A 14,123-nucleotide genomic window follows, 5' to 3' on the forward strand; every position below is an offset into this window, starting at 1 on the left:
TTGTGACGGCCCTTAAAATAATCTTTATATATGTCTAGGGTTGTGAGAAAAGAAACCCTACACAAATACTCAAGGAAATGCATGTAGTTAGATCTAGAAAACCTGATTTCGTAATTCTTGACAGATACAGCTTATGTTGAGTTTCCGCAGTAATTCTCAATAAAAATGATTCTATCAAGACTTCTGTCGAGTTTTAATGAGCAGTACATTCTTTACTTGTTTCTTGGTCAGATTTGCATGACTTCAATACTAAACTTGAACACTTGTTTCTTGAAATATTAAATTCATCATAGATCTACCAAATTACAAATAAAGTACATTTTGTCAAAAAATTAGCTAATAATAAAAATGTCCCTAACACAATCTATTTATCTCTGAAGCCTCACCAAGCAACCCAATTCAATTGAAAATAACGTGTCATTTTGCATCAATAGATACATAAATTCCTCAGATATGATTGGCCACAATGCTTAGAATCCTAGAAAAGTAAAAATGTTTTTATTGTTATATGAAAACGAGACGGACTCACTCCCATTTGAAAGGAGTGCAATATATCCCGATGATACTAAATACCTTCACCAAAAAATCAAGGCACAGAAAGCATCTGGTGTTTAATTCCATGATGACTCTAGCAACCTTGTACCACTGAGCACTAGCCAATTAATGGGGTCTTATTGACTCCACCACTAGCAACTGATGTCTTATGGACTACACCACCAGCCAATGTTTGATTCATACGATAACACTACGTGTATCAATATTTATTTGGACAATATATAGCTTTGACACGTTCTTTTGGTCACCAAGTGGAGCATTATCTTTGGCATCTTAATTAACATAATTTTACCCACTAATTTGAGTTCAAGAAAGAAAAAGGAAAAGCTAGCTGCTGAAATGTTTGTGCCAATATTTATGTAGATGCAAATTTGGACGTGAGCGTTGAAAATTCCTGGTTTACACCAGAACCAGAAGTGCAGTTTCAATTCAAGGTTGTACAAACAAGACGTATCTCTCAGTCTCTGCAGAGACAGCACAGTAACCAAGTGTCATGCAAGGCCCTGAAGCTAGAAGAAACAGAAATAGTGGGAGGTTGCGTATGCGTTTCAGAAGCGAAGGACCAATCACTACTAGGATCTTGCAACCTAAGTAGTCACCAACACATCGCTGTTCTTTGGATTTTAGGTCACAATAAATGCTAGTGTTTTCCACTTGGCATTATCACAGTAGCATCCTACCCATTGAAACCAAACTAGTAAACAAAGAACTGGTGAGTTATAACTGTTACCCTAACTCTATAAGTGCATTAGCTAGTAGGCATTGAGCTGGGGCCATAAAGTTTTTTAAAAAAAAAAAAAAAAAAAAAAAAAAAAAAAAAAAAAAAAAAAAAAAAAATTTTTTTTCAAGCAATTTCCATTACGGGATCCAAGTCCTCTACTCCCCACTACTTAGGAGTAAACTCAATGACTAGTAGAGCTCCATATTGTATTTTACTTAAAAGATAAGTTAGATGATATAATCACTAAACCTTAAAATAATATTGTATTCTAAAAGCAACATGGCTACAGACATAACTGTTTTCAAAACTAATTCCCCGACTTGTTCAAATGGCAAGATTTTTTTTTTTTTAATGATGAATAATCATATTCCCATGAATTCATTATTGTCATATTTTTTTATTTTCAACAATCTATCATTTTAACAAATTGTAGAACAAAACTTTGTTCCTAGATTTATTTATTTTAAAGTCTGGACCTGAAATTGCAAAGTTTGGTAAATCCCAAAAAAAAAATTGTAATTTTTTAAAATTTAACCATAGTTTTTTAAAATTTTGCAAATAAGCAAATACACTAAAAATTGAAAATAACTCAACTTACTATATAAAAAAAATCAACTACCTTATAAAATTCAACATTAAACATACCCATTTTTTAAAGTCTTTTTTTTTTAATAAAAAAAAATACTGTTATATTTTATTATTTTTACGTAAGTAGTTTACTAGAGTCCAGAGGACGTGGTTACAGAACAAAAGGTTCTGGTTTTTGCTGTTTTTAAAGTGACAGTAATACAATAAAATAGTGGTGAGTAACTGGTAACATATTGGTAAAGGTGACGGTGGAGATGCTTTCATACAAACTTTATCTTTACGTGATTGAAGAAAAAGAAGCCTCTAATATAAAAAAATGGAGATTAAGCTTACAAAAGAATGAAGTAAGAGATTCTTTTGGGTCACAGAGAAGGAATTTTTAGTTTCTTTCTCACTTTAGGAGGGAACACAAACACTATCTCTCTCTCTCCTTTTGCTTTTCTCTTCTTTTCCTTTCTTTCCTTTGTTTTTTTTTTTTTTTTCCTTCTTAACAATCACGTTCACTTTATTTTTTCTTGGACTCCAAGTGGCTCTTATCTTGGACTGTAAACTAACGCATTATGTTATATGTAATCACATTAAAAACACACCCTTTTGATTCTCCCAAGTTGTTCTAGCTTGTTGAGTGTTTTTCACTGCAACGCTTGGTTTCTGATAAGTGCTGCTACTACTGCTACACATATTATACGCAAAACACTTGTAAGTGAGTTTTTCTTGGTCTTAGTATTAAGCTAGTTTTGGACTGGTAAAGGTTTTTTTTGGGGCATGGGACATATGGGTTTTCGTGAAGATTTTCTGATTTCTTGTTATCTTCTTTTGGAAGTGGGAGAATTTTTTGAAGTTCGGTTTTTTATTTGGAGATTTGGGTTTTGAAGTGTGTAAGTAATAAAAAGGACTAATTTTGTTATTGGGTTTATGTCTTTTGAGGGAAAAGAAAGAAACGTAAAGAAGAAGAGAAACAAAGATGGCAGGTGGACAAGCTGCACCACCACCAAAACAAGAAGAGCTACAGCCACATCCATCCAAAGATCAGCTACCAAATATTTCTTTCTGCATAACTAGTCCTCCACCATGGCGTGAGTTTCTCCAATTTCTTTTTGCCCAGTTTATTCTTTTGTTGATTCTGTGCCCTGTTTACATTAGTTATTCATTGATTTGAGAGATTCCATGTAGTGTATATACACTATTAATGCCATATTCTTAGTTTCAGCAAACATGAATTTATTGTTTTTTCGTGATGTTCACAGGGAACTTCTGTGCATTATTCTGTATTTGTTGGTGGTGTGAACTTTTAATGGAACTCTTTTGATAAATCTAACAAAGTTCTGAAATTTGTTGTTCTGTAAATTTCTATGCATTATTCTGTTTTTTATTTTTGACAAGCATTCGTTTCTATAAAAAAAAAAAAAAATGTAATTATTTTGAATTGAGGGGTCGGTTTTTTAAATGTAGCCGAGGCAATTCTACTTGGTTTCCAACATTACCTGGTGATGCTCGGCACAACTGTTTTGATCCCGGCATCTCTTGTTCCACAGATGGGAGGAGGCAATGTAAGTCTTGACAAGTACATTCATAATTGGACAACAATTTTGATGTTTCTTGTTTTGTTATATGGATGTTTTCTATTTATATGAGCTGTGCTCCATAGTTAATAACGCAATTTTTTGTTTTTAGGAGGAGAAAGCAAAAATGATTCAGACAATATTGTTTGTGGCTGGTTTGAATACATTGTTTCAAACCTTTTTTGGGACTCGCCTACCTGCTGTGATCGGAGCTTCTTATACCTTTGTGCCAGCAACCATTTCAATCATTTTGGCTGGTCGATACAGTGATGTTTTAAATCCACAGGAGGTTTGTCCATTGGAATCCCAACGAATTTGGTTACTGCTCCACTATTGTTTTTATATCATGATCCTGGTTTAGCTGATTTGTAATGTATAAACAGAAATTTGAAAGGATAATGCGTGGAACCCAGGGTGCTCTCATTGTAGCATCGACTCTCCAGATCGTAATTGGCTTTAGTGGACTTTGGCGTAATGTTGCGAGGTTGGTTAGTACTTTATAATATGATTGCAATCTACTAGATTTTTCAGTTGCAGTGGTTCTTCATTGGCTTGTCTGCACAAGCTGTTGTTATATACTAAAATCCATAGTTGTTGCCACTAGCACTTGTTTTAGGTTAGTCTTATTCCTTCAAAATAATCTTTGTGTGCTGCAAGTGTCAACTCCTATTTCTTTTTTGCTGGTAAGTTATGTATCCAGTGAATTTTGAACCCACAGCCTTATCCTCCATCTTTTCTCGGGGAGGAGAAAGTGCCATGTGAGCTAGTATGAACTGCTATAGTTGTGATAAATATTCCATGATTCGAATTTCTCAATGACATTTTCAATTAAACACAACTTAAGTTGACCCAAAAACATTCAAAATTTGGTGAATTTGGTTGTTAATTGTGTTTTTCATGCTGCAAGTTCCTCTCAAATTATGTTGGTCTGTGTTAATGTTTCTCTACATTGTCCAGGTTCCTAAGTCCAATTGCTGCTGTTCCCCTAGTTGCTTTGTCAGGTTTTGGGCTATATGAGTTTGGTTTTCCTGTGGTATGTAACTATTTATTTCCAACAAAAATGTCATTACCACTTCTTTCTTCCACTCCCCCTTGCCTTCTGCCTCCTTAATATCTTGTTGAAATTGTATCTGATTCATATGCTATTGACTTTGAATGTCTAGCTTGCAAAATGCGTGGAGATTGGGCTGCCACAACTCATCATTCTGATACTACTTTCACAGGTAATCTTCAATCATCATTTGCAGTTATTTCTCTTTTCTAAGCGTAGGCAACCATTCTAAACATAATATCAATGATTGGCAGTATGTACCTCATTTGATACGTGGGGAGAGGCATGTCTTTGATCGCTTTGCTGTTATATTCTCGGTGGCGATTGTTTGGATTTATGCTCATCTGCTCACTGTGGGTGGGGCTTACAAGAATACAGGGCCTAAAACTCAAATAAGTTGCAGAACTGATCGTGCTGGAATTATTGGCGCTGCTCCATGGTAAGGCTCTTGTAGTTGTTTTTTACATGTGAAATATAGGATCTTAGTTATGATGTCATGTTTTTTACTGGATTTCAACTCATACATTGCTTAGAGGTGTTACACATGAACAAATTAGATATTTCTATTTACCACACTGGCATCTGACTCTTCCAATGAGATGCATCAATTGAGATGTTTCCTGTGCATCTGAGATGACAAGGCACAATGAGGTGTCATTTTGGTGATTTCTGTGCCTTATTGTTGTCAAACACTGTTTTGTGCAGGATAAGAGTTCCATATCCTTTTCAATGGGGAGCTCCCACATTTGATGCGGGAGAAGCTTTTGCTATGATGACTGTTTCATTTGTTGCTCTTGTAGAGGTTTGTTTACTTCTGTGCTTGTCCAATATATTTCCATGAGTCCATTGTTACTTGTAGAATACTGCCCAGTAGCACACTGCTGTGTTTATTGTTTATTGAAGGTGGAGTGCCGTCTTAATAGTTATTAAGTCTAATTAATTAAGCTTTTCCCCTATTACAGGCATCGAATGACTATAATTTTGCTATGCTTATTGATATAATAATGAAATTAATTTAATGCTTGATTACATGAAATTTCTTATAAATTATTCAATTCTGGTGTGCTTAATGGTTTGTTTCATTAAGAATGGAAACTTACCATATTGATATGCTATACTGTGTAAGCTTTGCTAATTTCTGCATGATTTTATGTTTGAACAGTCCACAGGCGCTTTCATTGCTGTGTCAAGGTATGCAAGTGCAACTCCACTGCCACCTTCTATTCTTAGCCGTGGTGTTGGTTGGCAGGTAACAGGTTATGATTGCCTTGTATTTTCACCCTCATTTTACTAGTTTACTCTTATATAGTTTATAGGATGCACAAATCATCGTGCGCCAATTTAATATCCGAGAGCTTTTGTTTGCCCTGCTTATTTACTAAAATTATATTGTTAGCCTATGGGATCTGATTATATAATTGTAACGATTTTTTTTCTGGTTGACTTCATATCTGAAGCATTTTTTTTTCTTGTCCTTTTTAACACTTACATTATTATTTTTGCAACATCAGGGAGTGGGCATTCTGTTCGCTGGGATATTTGGAACTGGAATTGGGTCATCAGTTTCTGTGTAAGAATCTTGTTCAAATCACCAAATCCTTAGAAATATTCTGATCTATCAATTCTTGACAAACTATTATACTGTTCTTTGTTATTTTTAGTGAAAATGCGGGTTTATTAGCATTGACACGTGTTGGTAGCCGAAGGGTTGTCCAAATATCAGCTGGTTTCATGATCTTCTTTTCCATCCTTGGTGAGTAATTCATACAAGAAATTCACACTCAAATCTGTCTCCTTGTTGCATGTAATATAACATACATATTCTATACAGGAAAATTTGGAGCTGTCTTTGCTTCAATCCCAGCACCAATCATTGCAGCTTTATACTGCCTGTTCTTTGCCTATGTGGGTAGGTATTATTAACTTATGGAGCAGGTTTTAAATCATCATTATAATTCAATTCAAGGATAATTTGTTTAATACTTTTTCATAATACACGAGCAGGATCAGCAGGCCTCAGTCTTCTTCAGTTTTGCAATTTAAACAGCTTCAGGACAAAGTTTGTATTAGGCTTCTCTATTTACATGGGCTTATCAATACCTCAATACTTCAATGAATATACAGTTGTTAAAGGCTATGGTCCTGTCCACACTGAAGCAAGATGGGTACACAACTTCTCTGTCCTGTATCTAGCTTGATATAACTTCTATCGTCTTTCAAGACCAATCAAAAGAATTTTCTTCCTTGGTTGTGTGGGTATTAATCAAAATGTCTCTATTGTTTTTGCAGTTTAACGATATGATCAACGTGCCCTTCTCATCGGAAGCATTTGTTGCTGGCTTGTTGGCCTTTTTCCTTGACATCACACTGCACCGGAAAGACAATCAAACCAGGAAAGATAGAGGCATGCATTGGTGGGATAGGTTCCGGTCGTTCAAAACAGACACAAGAAGCGAGGAATTCTATTCGCTTCCCTTCAATCTGAACAAGTTTTTCCCATCTGTTTGATCTTTAATTGGGGCATGTAGTTTTGACTTGTAACCAAATCATGCTCCTCCAATATCACTTTGTTTGTATCACACTATGTAACATCGATCGCATTTTTCTCTTTTATCTTAAGTTGTTTAACTATATAAATCAACTTAGCAGTACTAATGAATACCTTCTTTTCACTGCCTCCCTTGAGTAGTCCTCCCTCAGGTTCCACCTAAAATGGTATTGCACTGGCAAAAATGTAATGTTGCTATCTTTTTTTCAGTACAATACAAGATTTATGGCTCTAGTGGTATTTCATGTGTTCCTTTTATGGAGATGTGTAGGGTTTAAACTTTTGGCAAGAGCTTTGTTTGTAATGTGGATTTAACCAATGAGTGAGGTTTGGATCTCCCTATCTCTCATTTCATAATAAGATGCCTATTGCCCACTGAGGCATTGAGCTAAAACCCGTAGCCTGTATCATTATAATCTAAACATAAATTACAATATTAGTTGTTAGACTTAGCCCACATGATGCATGAGAAAGTTGTACACAAATTTATAAGGGAAATTTGTCTTTCTTAAATAATATTTACATGCAAAACTCATCTTCTTACATATTAGCGGACAACTTATAAAATTATTCACATGTATTATTTAAATAAATCATAAATAAATTAAATAGATTATGTGTTTATAAAAGTACACATGAATGATTTTACCTAATGTCACGTAATTGGTTTGAGAAATTTCCACCAAACCAATACCTTGCGATTTTTTTTTTTTTTTTTAAATCTCCGCAATTTTTTCAAAATTTTTTAATGCTCCAATTGACAAACATTTTACCCTTTTTTTTTTTTTTGGTAAATCTTTCTAGCTTACCATGTTCATCATGTCGCTACTAATTCCAAGGTTGCATTCATGATTCAAATTTGCCTAATTAATCAACATCAAAATACCTTTAACATATTGTAACACAAATCTCATTTGGTTAGCTCAATATAGAGTGACTGGTTTAAAAATGTAAGGTTTGGTAAAAAAAAGTTTTGGTGGATAAAGGTTCATGTGTTACGCAAATGTTATAGATACTTGTATAAAGAGAAAGTTGGTCTTAAGAATTGTTTTTTAAAAAATGGTAAAATATTATTTTGGTTTCTAAACTTTACAAGAAGTTTGTTTTTCATCCTTAAACTTTAAGAAGTTCATTTTTCATTCCTAAAATATTGAAAAGTTCATATTTCGTCCCTAAACTATTGAAAATGTTTTATTTATGTCCTTAAACTTTACTAAAAGTTTGTTTTTCATCCCTAAATTATTGAAAATTTTCTTTTTTCATCCTTATTTTTGTCTCTATACTATTCAAAAAACTCTTTACAAAGTTTAGGAATGAAAAAAGAACTTTTTAAAGTCTAGGGACGAAAAATAAACTTTTAGTAAAATTTAGGGATCAAAATAGTATTTTACCCTAAAAAATATTTAAAAACTAAAAATTTGTTTGTAAAAACAAAACATTGAGATTGGACCTAAGCTTATGCACTCTCAATTTCCCAAACAACCCCAGAGATTCATGCTTATCATTCTTTCATGGTTTAATGTCGATATCAATTACAAAAGTTCACTTATACCGACAACGCTTTAGGCGAATTGGTACTCAGTGCTTGGGGGTTCAAGGGGGTACAAATTTGAGTTGTTGGTGCAACATATTTAATGAGAAGTATTTCTCATCGTCTTTAAAAAGCCATAAATTACTTATTAAACATGTGGCACCCCAAACCTGTGAATGATATTGTCTAGGATAGTGGATTTGAGCTTCCAATTAATTTGTTGGTGGGTTTCTCACAGTCCTACAGGTTTTGCTTCAAACACAGCCTAAATAGTCCAATTTCTATTATCCTTGTGGTTTCCAGCCCAACACCCCCTTACCTTTTGACTTTGCTTCTTACTTTCTCTTAACCTTCTCCCTTTCATCCCCTATGTTTCTTCTCCCTTTCTCCTTTTTCTTCTCACTCTTTCTCTCCCCAACCTAGAAAAAACCAACCCCTTCTTGTCTACCCTCACTCCCTTATATAGTCTCCCCTTAGTGGGATTCAAATCATTACGTTTTCACCAGTTCCCATGCAATCTTACTTTCACCTAGAATCCCTAGAAAACAATCATGTTTTATGAAGATTCTCTCGAAACTTGTTTCTAATGCCAAATGGCTTTCGGCAACGAACTCCCCAAAGGCACTAATAGTACTCAGGTGCCGACTTGAATTAGGCCACTTCCTTGTTGATCTCCCACCGTCTTATCAATCAGTAGTGGGCCTAAATCAGCCCGAAGCTTGTGGAATTCCCCGAACAATACTCTCTAGACCCTGACATACTTATTGTTGGGTTGGGCCTATTCTTATAGGGTTTGGGCGAACTTCAATCTCCTAGGATAGCCTTAGCTACTCAAGCTGATCCTGGGCCTAAGTTTAGTGGGCTGGTATTGATCACCTGGGACCAAGCCCCCCGCAAAACATTTTTTATTTTAATATATAGATATCGTCAATGGAATTTGAATGATTTATAAGTAGACTAAAAATATAGATAAAAACAATAATAAAAATTGTAAGGCAAATTTTTTGGATTAAAATTTTGTTATTATTGTTATTGTAAGGCAATTCAACAAATAAAGTATAAAGACCCATTAAAGTACATGATTGAATTTGAAACATATCTATATAATATTTAAAAGATGAACATAGCATTTATTATTGTTATACTTTTATTGAGCCACATTAGCATATCATTTATGTCCATTTTGATCAACTTTAATCCATTTCGGTCCACTTTAATCCATTTTGGTTCACTTCCATTTCAGTCCAATCAGTCCACTCGGTTCCATTTCGGTCCAATTCGGTTCATTCAATCCAATTCGGTCCAACTTAGTCCAATTTGGTCTATCTTGTTTTACTTCAATCTTAAAAAATTGTGTTCATTTTGATGTTAGTTTCTGTGTTGTTTTATCCTATTGGCTTCCATGGTGGCTGTTAACTTAATTTCCATTTTGAATTTACGTTTCATGACTAAAAAATCAATTATAAATTAATCGAAAATTTTAGTATTTCAAGTTAATGTGTTTGTTAGTTTTATTTTATAGTGTTGTTTTAAGTTTACGATCATGATTGGAAGCAAAAGATTAAAATTTATGATCATGACTATAATTGTTTTTTACCCAATGGAGAAAATGATGGGATGCTTATGATGAATATATGGCACTTATATACACTAGTAGTTTTAAATCTTTAAAGGCATTACAAAACCTAACATTTCATTTAAATTGTGTTTTTTATAGTCCTATTTTTGGCTTATTTCCAAAACTGTTTTTGAAAAATATGATTGTGTTAATATAATTAACAAAAAAGGATATTAACTTTGAATATAAAAGTGTAACTTTTTATTAGTTAGTAACAGGTTAGCTATATTGTTTCATATAATTTGGTAACCTGCGATCGAGTAAAAAATACCAACCATTGGTAGCATAGCAAGGTTCATTGGTATCATAAGGAGTAATGACATCCATATCATTATAGAGAATGACAATCAACTTCATAACAGAAAGTCTTCCCTTCAATCCATTTTATATTCTAGTCTTTAGGTTTCAAAATTTGTATTGGTAGAAAGTTTCAAATTTTTTAACTCATCATCTATTGCAGATTATGAAGTGTATTTATATGACCAACTACCAAACCATTATAAGGTTTATCTTTGCCTCCAATTAAACTAATGCATTTTTACATAACCATAGGAACCTAACAATGAAGGAGTTGCATTCACATGGAGACTACTAATAAATACTCTAATCTACAAATTCATGACCTTGTGGCCTTTTCTAATAAATGATTCTTCGTCTAAAACATTGCTTTTTGCCAAAAATGGATTCATCATTCACCAACAAGAAAACTAACACTCTTAAGTTATGAAAAACATAGCAGAGACAAGTAGTTGTTTTTCTAAGAGATGATTGTAGCAAGTATTGGATATGCTCACAATGAGAGCTAATCATAATGTTTACTTCATGTACAGATTTGAGATCCATGGTATGGATTTTTTTAAAAATTTTTTAATTTTTTTTTTTTATAAATACTCTCTAGAACAAATTGTGTGTCATGTTATAAATGGATTTTTACCTTGGAATAATTGTTAAAATTATGTGGTTAAAATTATCTTCTTCTTTTTTTCTTTTTTCTTTTTTTGAGAATGTAAAATTATCTAGTTAAATGATCAAATTTACAACTTTTCAATAATTTAAACTTTTGGAATAATTAGTAACTTAATATGGTATCAAAATAAGAAGTTATGAGTTCAATCTCTATTTTCTCCACTCTACTACCCATTTAAAATCTCACATGTTAAGCCTTATTTATTAAAAGAGAGTTTGAGCCCACATGTAAGGGCAGGTGTTAAAATTATGTGTTTAAATGATTAATTTTACAATTTTCTAATATATTAAACTTTTGAGACAATTTTTAATTTAACAATAATAGATATCTTTTTATATTCATTTATAAATTTTTTTGGATTTTTAATCTTTTGGACACTGAAAATTTGTTATTTAATTATAGTGCATATGTATTATCACATTAAAGTGAAATTTTTATGCATAATATATATATATATATATATTTAGAAATTTTATGTCCATAACACTTTCACAATAAAAAATTTGTATTGGTAGAAAGTTTCAAATTTTTTAACTCATCATCTATTGCAGATTATGAAGTGTATTTATATGACCAACTACCAAACCATTATAAGGTTTATCTTTGCCTCCAATTAAACTAATGCATTTTTACATAACCATAGGAACCTAACAATGAAGGAGTTGCATTCACATGGAGACTACTAATAAATACTCTAATCTACAAATTCATGACCTTGTGGCCTTTTCTAATAAATGATTCTTCGTCTAAAACATTGCTTTTTGCCAAAAATGGATTCATCATTCACCAACAAGAAAACTAACACTCTTAAGTTATGAAAAACATAGCAGAGACAAGTAGTTGTTTTTCTAAGAGATGATTGTAGCAAGTATTGGATATGCTCACAATGAGAGCTAATCATAATGTTTACTTCATGTACAGATTTGAGATCCATGGTATGGATTTTTTTAAAAATTTTTTAATTTTTTTTTTTTATAAATACTCTCTAGAACAAATTGTGTGTCATGTTATAAATGGATTTTTACCTTGGAATAATTGTTAAAATTATGTGGTTAAAATTATCTTCTTCTTTTTTTCTTTTTTCTTTTTTTGAGAATGTAAAATTATCTAGTTAAATGATCAAATTTACAACTTTTCAATAATTTAAACTTTTGGAATAATTAGTAACTTAATATGGTATCAAAATAAGAAGTTATGAGTTCAATCTCTATTTTCTCCACTCTACTACCCATTTAAAATCTCACATGTTAAGCCTTATTTATTAAAAGAGAGTTTGAGCCCACATGTAAGGGCAGGTGTTAAAATTATGTGTTTAAATGATTAATTTTACAATTTTCTAATATATTAAACTTTTGAGACAATTTTTAATTTAACAATAATAGATATCTTTTTATATTCATTTATAAATTTTTTTGGATTTTTAATCTTTTGGACACTGAAAATTTGTTATTTAATTATAGTGCATATGTATTATCACATTAAAGTGAAATTTTTATGCATAATATATATATATATATATATTTAGAAATTTTATGTCCATAACACTTTCACAATAAATCTAAATTGACCAGAGGCAACAAAAGTGAAGTCCAGAAGATTTGGGCAAGAACTATTCCTACATGCTCCCCCTTTAGAGCAGAAGCAGCAGCCATTCTTTTGGCTATCCAGCTTGCTAAGGATGAAAAATGGCCCCACATTGCCATTGAGGGAGACACGAAAAATTGTTTTGATCCTTTGTCCTCCTCACCAATCGCCCCAGGTTGGTCCATTAGCAACACCATCAACAACATACTTACTCTCAAAGAGACTTTTCTTATTTGTTCTTTCAATTGGTTCAAGAGAGAATGTAACGCAGCATCACACGCTGCTACTAAACTCTCCCTTTCTAATTTCTAGTCGTTTTGTTTCAATAATCTCAGTCTTCCAAATGTCTTAAGTACAGTTTGTGAGGTTGACTGTTCTTCCCTTGTTGTACTTTAATTTGGTTAAATAATATTGTAGATTAAAAAAAAAAAAAAACCCCAAGTTGTCATATTGTTAATTGACTATTAGTCTATTATAGATAGACAAAAAGTTAATTTAAGTAATTGGTTCAAATTTAAACAAGTAAGATAGTAATAGCTTATCGTCTAAAATTTGTTACAAAATTATTGTGAAAATATTATATACAATAGCACTTTTTTTTTAAGTAAGAAAAATGTGGTGATTTTAAGTGATGGTTTTTTTTTTTTTTTTTAATAATGAGAAGATTTTAAGTAATAATTAACCGTGTAAATAAATAAATTAATCACGTAAAGTTGTTGTAGGTGAAAGTATGTGAAATATTGGTCTCATGAGATCGTCTCATACAAGTTTTTATTTTACTTTTTTATTTTGTTTATTTTGTTCGTGGGAGGAACAAAAAAGCCTTCAACAAGTGGAATTAAAGGACAAAAACCATGGTTATTAGTAGTAAAATATTAAAATTTTTTAAAAAATAAATAAAAAAAAAGGGGGGCTGGGGGGAAGGTAACCTACGGAAAATTTGTAAGAAGACAGAAAAACCCCCGCAAAAGATCGAGTACGTCTTTTACTTGTTTCGCCACCCAATCGGGACATAGAAGTAAATTTGTGTGTGCTCTCACCAAAACAAATACAAAGACAAAGTTTACTATACAAAAGGCCGATTCCCTCTTTAGAAAGAGAGAGAGGGCGGCAGCAGCAGGAGAAGACAGCAGCTAAGGCAAGCGCGAAGATGATAATTCCAGTTCGTTGCTTTACCTGCGGCAAGGTACCTTACTACCATGGTTATTAGTAGTAAAATATTAAAATTTTTTAAAAAATAAATAAAAAAAAAGGGGGGCTGGGGGGAAGGTAACCTACGGAAAATTTGTAAGAAGACAGAAAAACCCCCGCAAAAGATCGAGTACGTCTTTTACTTGTTTCGCCACCCAATCGGGACATAGAAGTAAATTTGTGTGTGCTCTCACCAAAACAAATACA

General features: G+C 32.5%; 1 protein-coding gene across 2 annotated transcripts; it reads left to right on the forward strand.

The window, feature by feature from the left end:
• Positions 1–2,210: 2,210 nt before the first annotated feature.
• LOC112024894 (nucleobase-ascorbate transporter 6) lies at positions 2,211–7,363 on the forward strand. Of its 2 annotated transcripts, none has more exons than XM_024057545.2 (15): positions 2,211–2,563; positions 2,792–2,940; positions 3,317–3,414; positions 3,539–3,715; positions 3,810–3,910; positions 4,384–4,459; positions 4,590–4,649; positions 4,732–4,916; positions 5,183–5,279; positions 5,640–5,726; positions 5,989–6,047; positions 6,139–6,230; positions 6,309–6,386; positions 6,482–6,642; positions 6,767–7,363. In XM_024057545.2, the coding sequence occupies exons 2-15, from the start codon at positions 2,829–2,831 to the stop codon at positions 6,983–6,985; spliced, it is 1,602 nt and encodes a 533-aa protein (XP_023913313.1). In that variant the 5' UTR covers positions 2,211–2,563; positions 2,792–2,828; the 3' UTR covers positions 6,986–7,363. The 2 variants fall into 2 exon arrangements, with proteins under 2 accessions (XP_023913313.1, XP_023913309.1); XM_024057541.2 differs by having other exon boundaries at positions 2,799–2,940.
• The last annotated feature ends 6,760 nt before the right edge of the window (positions 7,364–14,123 follow it).

The sequence above is a fragment of the Quercus suber genome, unplaced genomic scaffold (assembly GCF_002906115.3).
Source record: "Quercus suber isolate HL8 unplaced genomic scaffold, Cork oak 2.0 scaffold_418, whole genome shotgun sequence".
Lineage (NCBI taxonomy): Eukaryota > Viridiplantae > Streptophyta > Magnoliopsida > Fagales > Fagaceae > Quercus > Quercus suber.